At 38.1% G+C, this 19,553-nt stretch overlaps 1 protein-coding gene across 1 annotated transcript in view; it reads left to right on the top strand.

The window, feature by feature from the left end:
* Positions 1-7,439, top strand: part of si:dkey-112m2.1 (transmembrane protein 132D) — a 142,516-nt gene extending 135,077 nt beyond the window's left edge. The window contains exons 8-9 of the mRNA XM_060891630.1: positions 4,961-5,152; positions 5,716-7,439. Coding sequence (XP_060747613.1) covers positions 4,961-5,152; positions 5,716-6,777 — 1,254 coding nt within the window. The 3' untranslated portion in view covers positions 6,778-7,439. The remainder of the gene's footprint in view (positions 1-4,960; positions 5,153-5,715) is intronic.
* Positions 7,440-19,553: the final 12,114 nt, after the last annotated feature.

Here is a 19,553-nt window from a genome sequence, read left to right as displayed (position 1 = left end):
GCCAATGTCAAATCCATCACCACTGCATAGATTAACATCTCTCTGACCCTCTACATATAGAGCAGCATAGTTGTTTATAGCATTGTACAGTAGATATTTGTTTACGTTAGAGGTTTTTCTGATGTAAAATAAAATAGAATTTCTTTTTTATGTTTTGTTGTATGTTCAAAAACAAAGGAAAAGAAAAATGTACAAATGAGCAAGTTCCTTATCTAATACTCAGTTAAAGGACCTTTTGCTTCTAAAACAGTACTCTGTATTATAGGTAAAAATCTACCCAGTTTCACATCTTGATTTGATAATTTTATTCCACTCTTCTTGGCCAAAATGCTCCAGATCTATCAAATCGCAAGGGGACCTCTTGTGCGCAGCCCTCTTCAAGTTATTCCACAGATTTTTCAAAAGGATTTAGATATAAGTTCTGACATTGATCTTCTTCTTAAGCCATTTCTTTGTTGACTTGGATCTGTAGGTCATTATTGGAAGGTGAATTTGCTGGTCATATGTTGGAAAGTGAATTATTTTATATTAATTTTCAACTGTGCCAAAATGGTCAGTGGAGCTTCTTTGTAATATCTGAAGGAGCCAGAACTCTATTAGCTGAAGAGAAACAGCTCCCTAGATCCATAGTTTTGTTCTTGTTTTATTTATCTGTTTATCCTTTAATTTATTTAATGAAATGTGCTTTTTTTTCTTTCTTTCTTTCTTTCTTTCTTTCTTTCTTTCTTTCTTTCTTTCTTTCTTTTTCTTTCTGACAAACGAACTTCCATCACCCCATAGCCTTCACAGTGTTCCAAAGTCCATCTTATGTCTTGGATATTCTCTTGATTGATGCCTTTGACAGTGAGGTTAAAGTGCACGCTTGCTAATCTGTTTGCAGACCACGGCACAGCAGTCAGGTTAATTACGATCACCTCAATAATGTGCATGATTATTACATTTGAACACGAGCACAGTTCCATGCCTCATTATAAAAAGGTGTGTATAGTTGTGTAACCAGGCTAGTTTCTTTATCTCTGTTCCCATGATTTGCTTTCCATTTGAATTTTACTGGTTGTTGTAACACATTAAAAGTGGGACACAATCTGCCATTTATATATTTGTATTGGTTTAATTATTAATATTACAAAAACCTGTAGCTTTAACAGGGGAGTGTAAATTTTTTATATCCACTGTATAATGATATACAGTATGAGTGTAAACAGCTGATAAACCTATCGATAAACTTATAATAAACTTATTAGATTTTGGGATTAGTCCAAACTGGGTCAAGGTCACAGCAAGGTATATATCTGGGTTTCCTTCAGTAGCTTCCTTTCTGGGTAAAGTATATTATAGAGCTTATTGTTAACAGCAGAAGCATCACCATTTCACTTGTGTATTACATTTAGTGATTATCTTTATTGTGAGTGTTTAAATTAGTCTTTGGGCCCAGATCTGGAATCTGGAACAGGACTGCAAACACATTTTTAAAAAATCTCTTAGATAAAAAAAAAAACTTTATGAGCCTTAAAAATGAATCATGATGATAATAAACTGCAGCTACGGTTTGTGCTAAAAATAACAAGACAAATGCATTAATTACACATTTGGAAAAGGTGGCTTCACATAATCATTGCAAAATGTTTTAGGACTCGTTTATCTGAAGCTAAATCTATGACGTAATTACATTTCCTACATGTTTAACCATCCTCATGAGCATCACATGCCATCATTTCTTCAAACTTTTCAGCAAGCAGCTGAAATCCCAGCTTTCTGATTCGTTGCCTATCACTAGAGAGCATTTGTCTCTACTGTGGACAGATAAATATGGCCTCTTCTCTGCCAAAACAAACTTCATTTGTCATTTTCCTGGCACAGAAGCTGCAGGATGCACCGTGGTGTGCAGACGGCAGACGGATGAGTTGCAGTTATCCTAGCACTTATTCTCGTTCAAAATGAAAGGATGTCAGTGACATCTCACAGGCACTTAGCTGTCTGTCTGTCTGTGTAAAGACAACTGGAGAATCACTCTAAAATGTGGCAAGTGTGTGTGTGTGTAACAAGGATGTGGAGCATCATTGAGCCGCCTAACAATCACTTCCTGAATGCTTTTTCTCTGTATGTAGTCCTCTTTTTTGTTTTGTTTTGGCTCTGAATTGCCAGGACAAAGGAAATGTAAAAAGCTTCAAGAGCAACCTTAACACAAGGCTGGTGAAAGAAGTGCTGTTTCTGTCACTGATTAAAAATCAATGGAAATCTGAAAATCTTCCTCGTCATCAACTGTAAGCAAGTACAACATCAACTGACTCAGACTCAGTTGAGTAGGTATAAATATGTGGAACCAAAAAAATACAAAAAACACACACATAATTTACCGAAAAAGAGAGAACAAAAACACCACAGTTCTGTAGTTCTATTGAAAATGAGCAAATTCCAAAATAAATTCAAACTTTGTCACTTTATGTGATATTCTGAGTTAATTTATGTGTGAAATGAGGGTCTAATACTGTAGTTACACTGAAGTTACCATTCTCTTATTCATTCTCTTCTTCTTCTCTTGCTAGCTAACAACATGGCTAATGCTAGAAAAATTGTCTTTTTTTCAATAATATAGATCTCATTGTCTTTTCAGCTAAGTTTCTTTCTAAGTTCCAAGTAGACTTTTTCCAAATCATCCATGTACTGCAGTGTGAAAAGGAATATTGACAATACTCTGATGCTTTATTTGATGGCAAAATTGCCTCTAATCATCCCTCATACATTGTCTAGCTTGGTCTGAGAAGCCAAAACCACAATTGAGGAAAATTTAAATCAGATAAAAAGCCCATATGGAGTAGTTGGAGCTGGAGGGGTGTTTGGACGTAAATCACAGGCATGATTGATGCTTGCTAATAGATGAGCACTTAGCCATGCCCAGCGACTCCAGCCGCACTGTTAACCTTCGCCAATGTCCACTGCTGCCTTCACTTCATTACAGACAATGACTAATTACACCAAACAATGCAGAGTGAATTACAATGAGTGCTGAAGAAATTGAAAAGGGGCATGGTGTGCCTTCCAACTCCACAGTTGGTGGTATCTCCCGGTGCTCTTGGGTTTCCTCCGGGTTCTCCGATTTCCTCCAAAGGCCAAAGCTATATGTTCTAGGCTGCTTGTGAATGGGTGTGTGTATGTGTGATTGTGCTCTGTGATGGGTTGGATGTGCACTGTAATGGCTCTGTAATGAACTTCTTCTGTCCTGAGTCCCCTGGGATAGACTATAGGGTCCCCGCAACCTGTTGTAGGCTAAGTGCTACAGAAAATGGATGGATGGATGGATGGATGGGCGAACAGTTGGAGGGATGGTTAGATGGATGGACGGATGTTTACAATGCCACTTCATTTAGTTGCCTACAGTGACACTTAACGATAACCTATTTTTTAAATTGTACTGAATTTCTTGGAATGACTTAACAGCCCAAAACTCTATTTAATTATCTATCTGTCTGCCAGTCTGTTTCTCTGTCTGTCCATCTGTTCATACTTCTGTGTATCTATCTAAAAGGGATTACTTAATCCAGTATTAAATAACAATGGCGAATTTATGGAATGTCAGTATTCTGTGTATTTTAACAGTTTTTTCTGTTTGATTTTCTTTTACCGTGACAATTGATTGTTTTTTTTTTTTTTTTAAAGAAACTGTATGTAAAGTTATGTTATGAAATGTTACATTAAGGCAGCGCTCTGTTTGTACAAGTGAATACACTCTGGGACAGAATGCAGCAGCAGTTTGGTAAAGAAGTTGGACACGAAGTTGTATTTATTTTTTATTTGCAGTCATGCTGCTGGACTAAAACGTGGAGTAGTGGAGCTGAAGCTTGCAGACGCTGTGTTGGAGGAAGTAGGAGTAGGTGTTAGCTGTGTTCGGCTCTGACAGTGATGAGGGACACTCATTATGACAGAGGAACATGTGAAAGTATGGAGGCAGCTGGCGTTGCCTTAACTGATGTGGATGGAAAGGCTGCACATCACTTTGCATATCACAGCTGGTTCTGTGCTTCAAAATAAGGTGTTGGTTTGAGGGCACGGAGAAACTGTCATTCGCTCGCTCGCAAAACTCCAAGCTGCAGTTATTTTTATCGCAGTATTTCTGCACCATGTCTTATGTAAAAATGCAAAGCCATATACAGATGGTGTTATTTATATTTGGGGAGATGATTAATGTAATTATAACAGGAGTGTCTTTGGGATTTTAGTTGCGTCTGAAGCCATCCTGTCAGTATTTATTTGTTTGTTTGTTTGTTTGTTTTTTTTTATGGACACAACTGGAACGATGTTGACGCTGTTTTTCCCAGCTTTTAATCTGCACTGGTAATAACCCTAGATACAGTAAAATGCATCCCATTCAATGTGAAACGTTTGTTAATAATCTCAAATATCCTGTGGAAAAAGAGGTTTACGTTCCAAACACACTCCAGCAACATGTTCAGGATGTTTGATGTCTCATCAAATCTACCCAGAACCAGAAAGCAAGTGCTGGCTAATTTAACTATTAGACTACATTTCAAAGGACTTGTCGGAGAGGTGATGCTTTCTGGAAATTTCGATACGTTATGGAGGTTCTAGCATACGAACATAGATACATCCTCATCACCTCGTGAAATGTTCATACACACATGCACAAGTTGCATGGCCATTCCCACTAAATGGATCCGATATAATAGCTTATAATAGAGCTCAAAAAATCAGTTTGTATAAAATGCCATGTATATCATGAAGACAATCCTGTCTCTGTGAATTATACAAAGGTTACTTATTCTGTGTGAATCAGTTACAATAACCACAGATGCCCCCCAGCAACATCACTCTTTTTTTTCTTTTAATTTTTTCTTCTATTGACTGCTCTTAATAGACGGAAATCTAATCCCATCTGTGTGGTATGTATGGGAAACACCTGGAGCTTTGTGATTTAGGCTGTCTGCTCTGTTGCATCCTCCAGGTGATGTCTCCCCTGTCGGATTCGGTCCTGGCTGAGAGGTCGGTGAGAATTGTGGATGATAAAGTGAGCATTACGGATCTGGGCGTACAGCTGGTGTCAGGCCTCTCACTGTCCCTGCAGCTCAGTCCAGGCAGCAACAGGGCCATCGCAGCCACAGCCACCACCCAGGACACCATGCACAGAACCAAACAGGTACACATCATTTGTGGTTCATTTAACAAACAGAAACTTTGAATCTGTTAAAATACACAAATAACTACACTGGGTTCCTGCCTTGAATAGTCTTATGCTTTTTTTGGCTCAAAAGATTGGCTTGCTGTGTTCTTTTAGCCATCATTATTGTAATCACTATTGCAACAAGTACTGTAGAAGTCATTGCACAGAGGACAAGCTGATGAGCAGCTGTGGTTTTGTTAACACCACAGCCAGGGAACTGCAATTCATACCTCCTGCTCATTAACGCTAGTAGTGTAAGAACGACCCTGATTGGCCAGTCCTTTGTATCAGCAGGAGACTTCTTTCTCCTCCGGTTTGATAGATATTAAATGAGCCAGGAGAAGTGATTTCCTGCTGATCAGAGTGTTATGAAGCCAAAACACTTGACATTACTAAGGACTAGTTTGAAGCATTGATGTCTGCTATATTGTCAGTGAATTTTAAAGAGTCTCATTTCGCCTCACAAACAGCTGAGTGCACAAGTGAAACTTTACTCACTGCTCCTTTACAAGAGTTTTTAATCTTGTCTGTGTTTTCAGGAGTCCCTTGTCAGCGCTTGGTTGCACTTCAGTGATGGTTCTGTGACTCCTCTTGACCTTTATGACCCTGCACATTACGTGCTGACAGCCACGTCATCGGATGAACGGGTGGTCACTGTTCAGAGTGCCGTGTGGTGGAGGTCACCGGTGGTGGTGGTAAAAGGTGAAGGTCAGGGTACGCTACTGCGCGTTGAGATGTCTGGAGCCGATTTGTGCCAGAAAAGCAAGCGGCGTAATGTTCTGTCTTCGGTTAGCACCAACGTTCGAATCAAGTTTAGCCATAATGATGACAATGACAACAGACGACACAGACCCAGTTCCCCATACAATGGAGACTCCATTTCAGAGGCAGGGATGGTCAACAGAGGAACCACCACTATTAAAACAGGTGCTCCTTTAGGAGATAAGCGTCCAGTAGGAGACATTCCTGCAGACTTCTCAAACTTTCCAGCCCAGGCCGAACCTCCTCATGGACACACCACAGAGGAAGAGCTGCTACAAGCCCGGCGTGGCTTGACAGACCTAGAAATAGGCATGTACGCCCTACTGGGAGTCTTCTGTCTGGCAATCTTGGTGTTCCTCATTAATTGTGTCTCATACGCCCTCCAGTATCAAAACAAACAGCTCCCGCTGGAGGCCCAGGAGAGCATGGCACATGCACATGACTGGGTGTGGTTGGGGCAGGAAGGTGAGCTAATGGAGAACCATGCCGGTTTGTGCCTACAGCAGGACGAGCTCAGTGCCACTGTGGACTCCAGCCTGGGTTTAGAGGAGGCCAGCCAGCTCCTCAACGGGCTCTTGGGCCAGAAAAGTGCACAAGGTCAGGGAGGACGGGAGCACAAGGGTGAGACGGGAAACTCGCCTACCACCAAGAGAAAACGGGTTAAATTCACCACCTTCAGCCACTCCAAAACGGGCAGTGACTGCCTGGCTAACAGCCCACTAGGCATGGGGAAAAATGATATCCAGTGGGTTTGTCCAGACATCAAGCTTGGGGACTCCATAGAGCTCCGGAACTACATGGAGAGGCTAAATGAGAATGCCACAAAGAATACCGCATAGCACTTCATGATTCTAACACTCGATTATGCTTTTCGGAGCAGAGTGTAGCTTCACCCATATGCCTTCAGGGTAAAGAGGTGGGGTGCCGACCGGCTCACATCTCACCATGAAAAGATAGGCCATTCATCAGGTCTTGTTTCCAAGGCAACTGTCACAAGGTGTTCATCATTAGGCTTGAAGGGCAACAGGGATGGTTGTGAAACTTCAGAAAACTATACATACATACATACATACATACATACATACATACATACATACATATGTACAAACTCACGATAAGAAATGATTTTTTTTCTTGTATTAACGATACAGTTTTGTCATTCCATATTTCTTTAAAAAAAATGTCATATCCTGTGAATATTTAAAATAATTTATGTGCACACATATCAAAGACTGACCCTGAAATGAATCCAATAATCAACACACTGTATATAAAGTGGACATTTGCTGGTTGGATAAGGTGAGAACTTTTTTAAGTAAGGTTTTACATATTTTTATACATCCCTGTTCCTGTACATGTTGTAGCCTGTTGTTGTTTTGTCCAAAGACTCTCATACTTTGGTTTAAAGCTGACGTGAGCAACTTTGTTTCTTTAAAGGTAGCTGTCAAAAATAGATATTCTGAGAAAAAAGTTCTAAAACTCAGTGCAGTCCTTCTGCAAGCTTCCCTGAGGAGGCAGTCTTCACTCAGTCTTTTGTTTTGCACATGACTGAGTGGCTCATGTGAGGGTTTTAGATTAGGAAAGAAGCTCAAGGAAGTGCTAGCTTGATGGAGTAAGAGAATCATAAGTGAAGTACGATTGCAGCAGAGTTGATGGTTGATGTATTCCATGTAAGCGATGGTGCAGTACACTCAGTCTCGAAGTCCACGCTGATATGGCGGGTGGAGCAAACTTTCTGACATCATCTATACAATTGTTAATTTGAAACTGTCTAAACTATGGTGCAGATCTAACTAGCTAAAGTATCCATCCTTCATGGTGTACCTATGACTAAAACTTTATATTTATTTTTCGCTTTGTTACAATTAAATCAATTCAATGTAATGCTAGCTATATGTAATTCCTTATCTTATTGAGCTGGCAGACCACCACACAGACATCATACTCATGTTTATCTTGAATTTTTGGTCCAATCAGAAAGCGTAGCTGTCTGTCGTGAAAGATTTCAACTTCCACATGAAATAAATGCACTGCTGCTCTTCTTGTTCGTATTTTCTTACCGTCGCACAGTGCGAGTCTTTAGGAGTTAGGGATGTATTTGAATTCAGTACAATGGAGCGGACTCCGTCGACGGCTCCATTTGATTAGCAAGACTTGGTACCATCACTTAATTACGTGTGGCTTAATTACGTCTCATTTGGGATCTTCGCCACCAACAATGTGAATATGTACATAACCCAGTGACTGTTCAGAGACTGTCACATTGATAGCATGTACTGTAACTGTACGACTGGAACAACAGCAATGACTATCATAGAAGCTGACCTGGAGGAAATTACTCAAACAGCATCTGCTCGATTGTTTTCCTTTTTCTTATCTTCACACAAATCCTTTTATCATCTTTTTTATCTCCACACTGAAAAAAAGTGCTTAATGAGGACGATTACAGGTCTCTAAACACAAGGATTCTCAAACAAATCTATAATTATTGCAGTACTAATGACCTGCAGGTAACTGGGTCTTGAAGAGTGATTTGGAATGTAATCCTCAGGTAATGCTATGACCATGAGTGGCGCAAAACAGACGCAGTAACATCCAAACGCTTATAAATCATTTAACATTCTAATCATTTCTCAGTGAATTGATTCCGAATGACACTGTGTTTGGCCTGGTTTTATTTTTTGCTCTTGTCTCTCTAACGAATGTGCAGATTAAACTTCATTCTGTCACACAATCTCCTGTTTGATTTCATCTTTGCTTCATTTCTATTCCAAGAGCATTTTCAGACAGATAGGAAACTCAGTGTTCTGTGTGTCAGTGAGACTCGACTCAAAATCAACCTGACTGCAGGAATTCAAGCAAAAAATGCCGTGTGTGCTGCGGGTTGCAGCATTTTGCTTGTATAGATTTGAGCTGCAAGGTATAAAGTCAGTCAAAGGAAAGCGTTGGATTGCTGCAGAAACGCCATGAGATCTGTAGATTTGGACTGATGAATAAATTGAAGACAAATGCTGGATGCCATACACATTTTTTTATTACTAGTTATTTATTTAAATGTGTGTTGTAATTAAAAAGTTTCCCTTACACTCTTATTCAGACTCTGCAAACTGACTGAAAAATGTGAAAGCTTCAAATCTGTAATTGTGAGCATTCAACAAAATGGAAGTGCAATGGATCAGAGTGGAACTTGACTTGACTTGTCTATTGCTTACATAAATTTATGTAAATAAAAGCAATGTAAAGCAATTTTGATTTAAGATCGCTGTTTTACTGTATGTGATTTTTAATTGTGATTAAAAGACTGTGAATAACATCAGCGAGAACATCACAGAATTTGTCAATTTGTAAAAACGGAAGAAAAAAAAAAATCACGCAAAATGAGATGATTCATTTCTGAATGATTCTTAATGAAAACTGAATGAGTGTCAGTCAGATGTTTTAAGTAGGAATTTTGTTAATATATACCTAGCTAATGTCATCACTAGCTATCAAACAAACCTGATCTCACAACAAAAATGAATCAGAATGTTGTGGTTAAATTCACTGAATTTCTTTATGAATGAAGAAAAAAAAAAGTGTTAACTTGCAAGTTCTAAACCATGTGGTGCTAGACTGACTGCTAACTAACTCGCATTACGTAACTAACATTACCTGACAATGCAAGTTGCATTTATTTAACATGCTACATGAGTGTTGCTGAGGAAGCTAAAATTAAGCTAAAATATTTGCTAGTGAAAAAGTATTCAGTGACGTAAGGTTAGCCAGTTTTACCAAGAACAGGGCATCCCTTCAAAATTAGCATAAAAACAAGAATAAAACTTACCATTGAACCTGCCAAGAGTTCTACAGCAACATTAAAGGTGCTACAGGAACATCTGGCACAACATGCAGATGAAAAAAATCTCTCATATTCGTCAAATGTCTGGTGTTGGCCGGCTGGACAGAAGTTTTATATATATATAGTAGTAAGAGAAATAAAGCAAGTACACATGAAAAGTGTTCTTCATGAATCATGATCTCTTCCCAGAAGCTGTAGTGCTAAATCACAGCCCGAGAAAGTGACCCACGCTGTGAACTGTTCAGAAAAAAATGGTTCAGATCATTAGTCAAGAGCTGGAGATAATTCATAATGCAGGTGGATTAGGCTGGGTGAAGAGCGATGGGCCTTGTCTCAGTGCTGAACATTAAAGCCTCGTTAATATCGGTCGGTTCCTGCACTGGGACACCGAGCATGTTCTCCTCAGAGAGACAGAGAGAGAGAGAGTGAGAGCTAATTAACTATAACTGCTGTCGACTCTTTACTTCATGTTAATGTGACATTTCAGAGGAACCTTTCAAGATAAACGGCAGCATCCGTTTTACCGCACAGACACTGATGATGTACTAATTAACACAACCACCATCACTTGCTCTGCCGATCACAGAAAATGTTTGCACATTTTTTATGCAGAACGAAACAAATTGAACCATCCTGCTAATTTCTCGTGGCATTTTAATGCTACATTCAAATTCAGGGTTTATGACAAAACTTCAAGTCAAAACAGCTCTGAATACTGAATACTTTTCTCTTATTAGACCAACATACAGTATCTGAGAGAAATGTTGATGTTTCTGATGATTATATCTTGTTTTAGATGTCACTGTGTAGAGTAAAACACTATTTTTCTTGTGCCTTAGGATTTTTATTCACATAACATACTATCATTTCAATTTTAGTTTTATTTCTATATCAAAAGCAGCTTTACAGGAATGTATAAATTAATATAGACAAAAGTCTGTTCTACTGGTAAAGAAAAATAAACTCTGTTTTCAGAATCAAAAATACTTATAATTAACTTATAAATAATACCAGAGGGGACGTTGGGTTCGATACTGCAGCTTCAAATCACCAAATTAAGAATACAAACATAGAATAAGACTTATACACTATAGATAATCTATACAAAAAATATAAATAAAACTAAGATTTAAATAAATTTAATCTTAGTAAAGGTTTATTGTTACACAGTAATATATGTTGCTGTACTAAGAAATTATAAAGTCCGATGGACACAGGTAGGAGGGATTTCTTGTTTCGCTCTGTGTGTTGTCTTTAAAGATCAGAGAGAGAGAGAGAGAGAGAGAGAGAGAGAGAGAGAGAGAGAGAGAGAGAGTGAGTGAGAGAGAGAGAGCATTTATATTAACTATTAACAATGCAAACTGATAGACAGTCAAGTTTTTTTCTCACGCACTTGTATCAAAAGGCGAAACTGAGACAATATAAGTTCATTAACGAAACTAAAATATGCCCCTTTTATTTAGTTCCCAGAGGTCCAGCTTTTCTCACATCCAAATACTGAGACTGCTAACTTTCACCCTCATGGGGACTCCTCTAAATGTAGCTTCGTTTTCTCTTTTTATCTCACTTGGTATTTCTGTATCTGGTTCCCTGTTTGGGGTCTGAGGGGAATCACACGAGCCGCCTCACTGTGTCGGATTGTGTGGATGACATTTACGCCTGTCTGTCAGTATGGATGTTTTTTCAGGTCTCTGAGGAGTCAGCATTTCCCTCTGCAGGACATTTTTACAATTTCACAGTGCAGACACAAAAGTCTTCACCTTGAGGAATATAAAAGCAAAACATTCATGAGAAGACCCTCACGGCAAAAGTCGAAAGGACACAAGAACGTAGACCTCTCCTGTACGACACGCTGCACGATAGGCTGTAAGCTGTAGCACTAGCACTTGCCTATCTGGAGAGGTAAAAATATCAACATCTACTACCTTTTCTTGGGTTCTTGGGTTTGTAGTGTAGAAAGAGTTTTTGGAAGTTAAGAACATTGGATTATGCAAAGAATGCTTAAGAAACTTTTTTCTAAGCATGTACATTGCATTTCTTCATAGAGAATAGAACTTTTAGTACAGACATTAGTGAAAGCGTAAACACCATTCAGAAGTTGTCAGTGTGACAGCTGCACATTGCTGCACATCATGCAAGAAGTCCAGCTTCAGTGTATGACAATTTCATTGAACCTCAATTTCTATTTCCTGTAAAAATGTATGTTTTGCTCTTTGTGGGGGTTTTTTTCCACACAAAAAGCTATTTGAGGTCATTAGATGCATACAAGGCTCTTTTTACCAGGAATTTCTGCTGTTTTGAAGTGCATGTTCAGCATTGAATTTATTTGTGATGGGAATTTATTTTTGGTTGTTAATGGCTTGAAACTCAGGGTATTTCTTCATAAGTGTATCTTTTTTTTTTATCTAACTAATAGGTTTCAGTGTTCAATACTCCTTTTGTGGCTGTTGTATACAGTGCTTTACTATTAAAAAAAAGCTTCAGATGTGCTCTGTTTTATTTCTGTAGCATTGTTATTGTTGAGAAGTGTCCTTGATTACCCAACTGGATGCACAAATCCCTCTGCTTTCCCATCACCCTGCTCTCCAACAGCTAAACACAGAGTCATGATACTCTATATTCAGATTCCCAACAGTGTCCTCACTATAACACCTCTTATATCGAACCGGCTGTGAAAAATGATCATTTGTTTATACTGATTATTGATGTCATTTGAAGTCATTTTCCGAGCGCTAAAAAATAAATTTCCTGAGTGGAATTTTTATGGAATTTTTATACAAACTGTAAAGTATATTGTAAATGTATAATATGAGTCCACAGTTAATGCAGCCTTCATTGTCTATTGCTTTTATTTTACGTCTCGGATTCTTCTACTCAAGACAAAGCTGGCTTGGTCAACACGAAGTTCGTTTTAATCCTCTGAATGCAGAGAAACTTGGCACAGCTGTGTAACCCAGCTCTTATACATAACTACTGTATGTCTAAACGAATAATGATGTACTGTAGTTTCTTCTTAAAACCTAGAACCTTTCAGGAGTTTAATATTTAACTCTTGGTCCTTATGTTTTTTATTCTTTCATTTCAAATTAATCAGGATAGAATAGTGTGAAACATGACCATATGCAAATGATTATATTATTAATTTACAAATACTTCTATAACATTTTACTGAGCACTGAACAGGTGTGTTTTTATTCTGGTTTAATTGTAATAGTAAACATTAGGGTTGTAAGGCAATTCTGCTCTGATGGATAATTTAATCTGGTGTTAAAAAATCTGTTTTAGAGATTATGTAGATGTTTCGTTTGTTGTGGTATATTATGAATATGGAAATTAAGCTGTTAGTTAGGAAATTAGACGCTTTAATGGAACTAACAGTTTGTGGTGACTTGTCATGCTTGTTAGCAAGTAAAAACACTCTAAAAAGTATCGCTTAAGATGAACAAGTACAACTAGTGGAGCATTTCTCAGAATTACACTTAAATTAGAGCCCAATAAGACGTACAAGCATGTTTTTACATATTGTTAATATTTTTTTCATCACATAATAGACATCAGTATAAATTTATACTGTACAGTAAGTGTATCGCTCAGAAAGCATAAAAGAAAATGGAGATCTTTTTTTTTTTGACAGCTGTAAATCAAAACTGTATTTGCAGAATTGGTTCCTGTGCAGCAGTATTTTTTCTATTCTCAAGATGACATAAATTGCTAAATCTCCTGGCTGCGACCGGTGGCAGGAAATGATGTCTTGCCATTTAATGGAGCGTATAAAAAGACAAGATTATCTGTGTCACCGCACCTCCGGCTCTGGCCAGTGAATCACATTACAGCGTTCCTGTGACAGAGATGAGCTCAGAAAAAAAAACGCAGGAGCCACCGAATGCAATCAGAAGCTTGTGATTTTGTGTTCTTGCTGTAGTGTCGAGAAGCTCATTAGGTGTTGAGAGAACATGAGGAGAACGTGTGGCAGCTTCATTACTCTGCCCCTGTCAGACTGTCGTCTCGCTCTTTGTGCGTGCTTTCATATGAAAACACTTACTTCCTGCCGTGTCGGTTCTCAGGCTGCTCGTTCTGTCAGCATGTGGACAGATAAACACTCTCGAGACAGGCATCGGCCATGACCCTGCTATTCCTCTTCAGCTTACAGAAGACCAGAGAGCTTTCAGCAACATCCTACTGCTGGAAATACACTCGCTGGAAAATGTGCTCAGCTTCACAACAAGATGCTTTAAAATAAGAGAAATGAAACAGAAACCTTTATAATGCTACATTGAGAACAGAGATTTTTGCCAGATCAGGTTATAGAACAGAATATATATATATTTGGCTGTTGTTTTGCTAATCCCACTGTGTTCTGTGCCTCTGAGACTAATTTAGGGTTTAAGGCTTTAGAGCCCAATAGTTCTTAATCGTTAAAGACAATGAATCACTTAAGGATTAACATTTAACAACCCTGGAAGAGTTATTTGTTAGAGTTTAAGGACTCTAGAGCCAATAGGGTTTAGGATTATTGAATCTGGAGCAGTTCATTATATGGTCCATGTAGTTCAGCAATCAAACTGAACACATTTCCACATCTATTTACCTCTTTTATATTTATATTTGTAATATCTAACATTTTTAAACAAACTAGTGTTGTGTCTCAAATCACATACTCTTGTACTGAGTACTAACACTAACCGCATTTCCTTCTTGTTCTTCTGTCCTATTCTACACTGTATAACAATGTGAGTTACAATCTGAGGGACATTTATGCAGGAAGCCAATGAGGTATTGAGCAGCAAGTGTGCTTAGTAAATGGAAGAGTTCACTCAGCTTGGCTGAAAGGGGACATGGATGAGAGGAGGCATGGTTGTCATGGGGAATTCTGCTAGCTCTGGACCAAAGCTCTTCTTTATAAAGCATTTACAGAGAAGATCACTCGGGAAAATGAAAATTTGTAAATTGCTGTTGCTCTTTCTACCAACAGTGCATACAGAAATGCAAGGTTTAGGGATGCTGTGCAAAAGGGTGTATGTTCTAAGGGTTCATTTAATACACATTGGACTCTAGGAATGTACAAATCTTGATAATTAAGCACCATGTAATCATACGCAGGGAATATTGGAACTCCAGGGAATACAGTGTCTGGGAATAGGGCCCTGGGCATGTAGGACATTGGAAAATTTGGCAAGTGTGAACATGGTGCTTGAGACATTTGGACCCTCGTCAAACAAAGTACTGAGAATATTGTGCCTTGGGAATATAGACCTTTGGGAACAGAGAGTTTTGTGAATGTACAACCCCGGTTACAGAGTCTCTGAAACACAGGGAAAATGAATATCATTGGGAGATTGCACTTTACATACATTAAGCTTTTTGAGCTGAGTTGTTCATTGCTGTTGCTGCTGTGTTGTAAGATCTGAAACATTTGTTCCTCATATTGTAGTGCAAACCTACACGCTATTTATGTATGTTTAAATATCTAATATTTAAATAAGCTGTTAGTGTTTTTTTTATGATGACACTTAAAATAGTTACCCGTACTATGAGTATTTTATCTTTTTTGGGGACATAAAAGACCTTCAGGGTGAGTCAGTGTGTCTTCAAATAAAACCAGAGTTTTCACAATGCAGGGCAAATGATCATCCTTGCATGGTGTGTTACACAGAAAAGAGAAACAGCCTGAGGGATTGTTTGTACACCCACATCCTAATACACTTCCATGATAAACCTTATTTTAGAGGTGCAGTGAAGCGCCTGTGTGGGAATGTGCTCAAAAATAAGCACACCCAGTTCATTGGCTATATTCAGAGTCTGCAACTTGTGTTCAAAAGTAAGGGAAAAAGTCATTTTATTCAGAATCAGGTTACATTGAGCTCATTGAACTACGACTGAACTATCATATGAACTTAGAGGGATGTAGTTTAATCCTGTGAGACAATCCTGCAAGATTGTTGCCTTTAATTGCATCACTTTGTAATTCTTTCATTAGAACAAATTTTCCAGCAAGTAGGATTTTACAACTTTACTATAAAATGGTTACTTTAATGTATTAAGACTCTTAAGACTCAGTTTTTCTTAAAAGGCCGTTTTAGCTCATTGGTTGGATTCCTGACGGGAAGATCATGAGTTCAAATCCCAGCACTGCACAGCTGCCATTATTGGGCCCTTGAGCAAGGTCTTTACCCCTCATAGTGCTCAATTCTATAAATGAGATAAATGTAAGTTGCTTTAGGCATCTGTCAGAATACTGTAATGTAAATGTAAAATTCTCATGAGCCACAAAGTGCCAATCAAGCAGTTCATACATTTACAGACTAAACTACAAATACAAACTCAGGTCAAATTTCAAGCAACCTGAACTGTCCCGCAATTTTGTAAAAGCCATGCAATCATGTAATCCAGGTTATTCGCTACCCTCCGTGAGGGGGTGGGTGCTAATAATCATGCAGTGGTGAGATGTTTCTCCCATGGAACAGATGCTTACTCTGATTTTTTACCCTGAAGACCGAACGTGTAACCTTTTGTGTTTGTGTTCCTATGTTTACTGTGTTGTGTCCAGGTCCTGTCGCATTCATTTTCAGGGTCAGTTCGTATCATCTCTTGCCATCAACGGTATATATACAGCAGCGCCGGGGGAATGTCGGCACCCTAGCGCTCATTCACCCTTTTGTTGTTGTCTTTGATTTGCTCTCTGTGATTCAATTTGATTGTAGAGATTGACTGTAGAGAATATACTCATAAAAAAAAGAAAACAAAAAGAAAAGGTATAACCACTATTGCACAATATAGCATTTGTATGCAGGTAACATTGTTCACAAAATGTCACTGTGCAGCCCTGGACTGAACAAAAATCTTAAAATATGATATTTATTCTTCAAGAAGAAGTGGGGAAAAATCAATGTTCCTTCTCAGTTGGAGATGTTATGTGTGAAAATGACCAATGAAAGTATAAGGTGAGGTAGCTACTCTTTCTTTACAGTAGTTTGGGTGTTTGTTTGTTGTTTTGGGTGTTTGTTTGTTGTTTATAATGTATATCATAAATAAGAAAGTATCGCCATAATCCTTTATTCATTCCACATTTTCCTCTAACACTTTTTTCTAGACTGAGCCATAACAAAAGATCTGTGTGTTTTTCTTCCAGACAAGAATCCTGAGCTCAGCTGTGTTGTAGATATGTTTGGTAAGATAAATAAGCTATGCAGGGGTCAAAGCTATGCAGGGGTCAAAGATGACCAGCGTTATCCAGCATGAATGAGCTGAGGGTTTCAAAAGAAAAATATAATTTCTGGAAAAAACAAAACCATTGGTACCTGGGACATGTTTGAGCAAACACGTATTCATGGCAGAAGGATCGCTTGATTTCAGCACAATTAAAGATCAGAATTGTGACACTCTCAGAAATGTTTGATAAATTTGATAAATGTTTCCCTCTATTTACAGAGGATCAAGCTGTTTTATTTTGAAGGATAAATCCTGTTGGACTGTGAGACTGCTGAGATTATCACAATGTCGCCATGAAAATGGTGATACCTTTCAGCACAGCTCGTGTGGAATGGGTTTTCAGCCATTACAGCACTCAATAGTAAACCCTGTGCCAGACTGACCATCGAGGGTGATTTGTGTTATCTTGTTAGAACCTCTTCACATATTGACCAAATTTTTATGAAGCATTTACATTTGGCTGTTATCCAGAGTGACTTACTGAAGTGCTATAAAGCCTGTATGAATAAATACATTGATACCGGTTCACTACTGTAGGTCATGGACTAAGAACACTATCAGTCTAAAAAACTCTGTCAGAAGGTAATGGTGAAAGGAAAGCACACTATATATTTCTTTTTTTATTTAGATTCAAGTGCTAGTTTAAGTATTTCAGGAAGAGGTAGGAGTTCGAGAGGTCATTTAAAGACAGACAGTGACCCAGTTGCATCTAGGGGAAGTTCATTCCACAACCGAGGTGGCAGAAAAGAGAAGAGTCTTGATGTCTTTCTTGTACCCAGAGAGATGGTGGGATCAATCCAGCAGTACTAGAGGATTGGAGGGATCATAGTGCAGTGTGTGGAGTGATAGGAGCTTTGAGTTAAGTGAGTGCTGGTCTGTTTTTGGCTTTGTAGGCGAGCATCAGTATATTAAATCTGATGCAGGAAGCTATAGGAAAGCAGTGAAGGCAGTGCAGCAATAGGTTGATGTGGGAGAACTTCGGAAGGTTAAAAACAAACCGCACAGCTGCATTCTGGGTCATTTGCAGAGGTGGAATAGTGCTCAGAGGCAGATCTGCCAGGAGAGACTTGCAGAAGTCCAGTCTTGAAATAACAAGAGACTGAGTGAGCACCTGAGTGGCCTGTGTGAATAAAAATGGACAAATCCTTCTGCATCACCAACAACAGATTCTCTAATAATTCAGTTCTAAAGTAACAAATGATGTAGTGCAAAATTATTATGTATTATTATGTATTATATGTGTTATGTATTATTATGTATTATGTATTATTATGTAGTATAAATTATTATAGAATAGTGCAGAATGCAGTAGATATTTAATGCAGAATATCTCATAGTATGTTATAATTAAAATTACATTATGAGGTTAGTAGTTATGGATAATGAAATGTGGCATTTGCAGCGCTACAGTACTGTACGTAGCTACTACTAATAAAGGTTAAACACACCTGCAGACAAACCTCCACTAAAATCCAAGTAACTACAACTGAAATGAAGGCTTGTCTTCAGGTGTAACCTTCATTAGAAATAGCTATGTACTGTAGGACCAGAAATACATTCAGTGTCACTGTCTGCAGATTTTAGCTTGCTCGAGCATTCGATTTTTTTCCATGCTCTTCCTTTCCTGTTTTTATCACCTACTTCTAATAAAACATAGCTACTGCTAATAAAGGCTCAACACACCCACAGACAAACCTCCATTAAAATCAAAGTAACCACTACTGAATTGGAGGCTTGTCTTCAGGTGTGAACTTCATTAGAAATAGCCTATAGCTCTGCAAATGTCACATTTCATTATTAAAAAATACCAACCTTCATAATGTGTTTTGAGTTATGACAAAAACATGAGATATTCTACATCACTTACACATAAAGTCTGGACATCAGATTGATGACTCGCCATCTTGTTTTTAAAGTACACTGTGCAGCAGACACGTAAAATTATGCTTTTTGAGTCAAAAAGCATTGAACAGAGCTAATTGTTAATTGATTAGTCGGATTAAAAACTCTCATCTGATTGGCTGAAGAGAACATCCTTCTTGTGATTATGCAAACACAGATTCAACAATTATTTCCATAATGTCAAAACATTCAGAAATTTACAAGCACACATGGATTTCTAAATTGGGTTGTGCATTTGTGAATTGAAATTTATTTATGAATGTGTAATGTAAGGAGCATATTTTGTGAATATGAATTAGGTTATGAATGTGTACATTGCTGTTTGTGAATATATTCACATTATTTGTGCATTAGCTTATGCATTTGTAAATCAGATTTGAGAAATATATTCATTTGGAGACTATTCTACTCGTTAAAGTTTGGAACTTGGGTGGCTTTGGTGAAAAGAGTAAAGATTTTAATGGTAAAAAGTGTACACTCCACTGAAGGAAACGATTCGGTCTTAACGTGACATGGTTTTTATCTGTTCTAAATCTTCTTGTGTATTCGATGGCAGCCTCCAGAATTTAGGATTTTTCTGCTCTGTTACAGGTGACACTTTGGACTTTTGCCTTCACTAAGAACACTGAAACTTGAATATATAAGCTGTTATACTAAATGTAACTA

This window comes from Tachysurus vachellii, chromosome 17, assembly GCF_030014155.1.
Source record: "Tachysurus vachellii isolate PV-2020 chromosome 17, HZAU_Pvac_v1, whole genome shotgun sequence".
NCBI classification, from domain to species: domain Eukaryota; kingdom Metazoa; phylum Chordata; class Actinopteri; order Siluriformes; family Bagridae; genus Tachysurus; species Tachysurus vachellii.
This window is presented reverse-complemented; position numbering and strand designations above follow the sequence as displayed.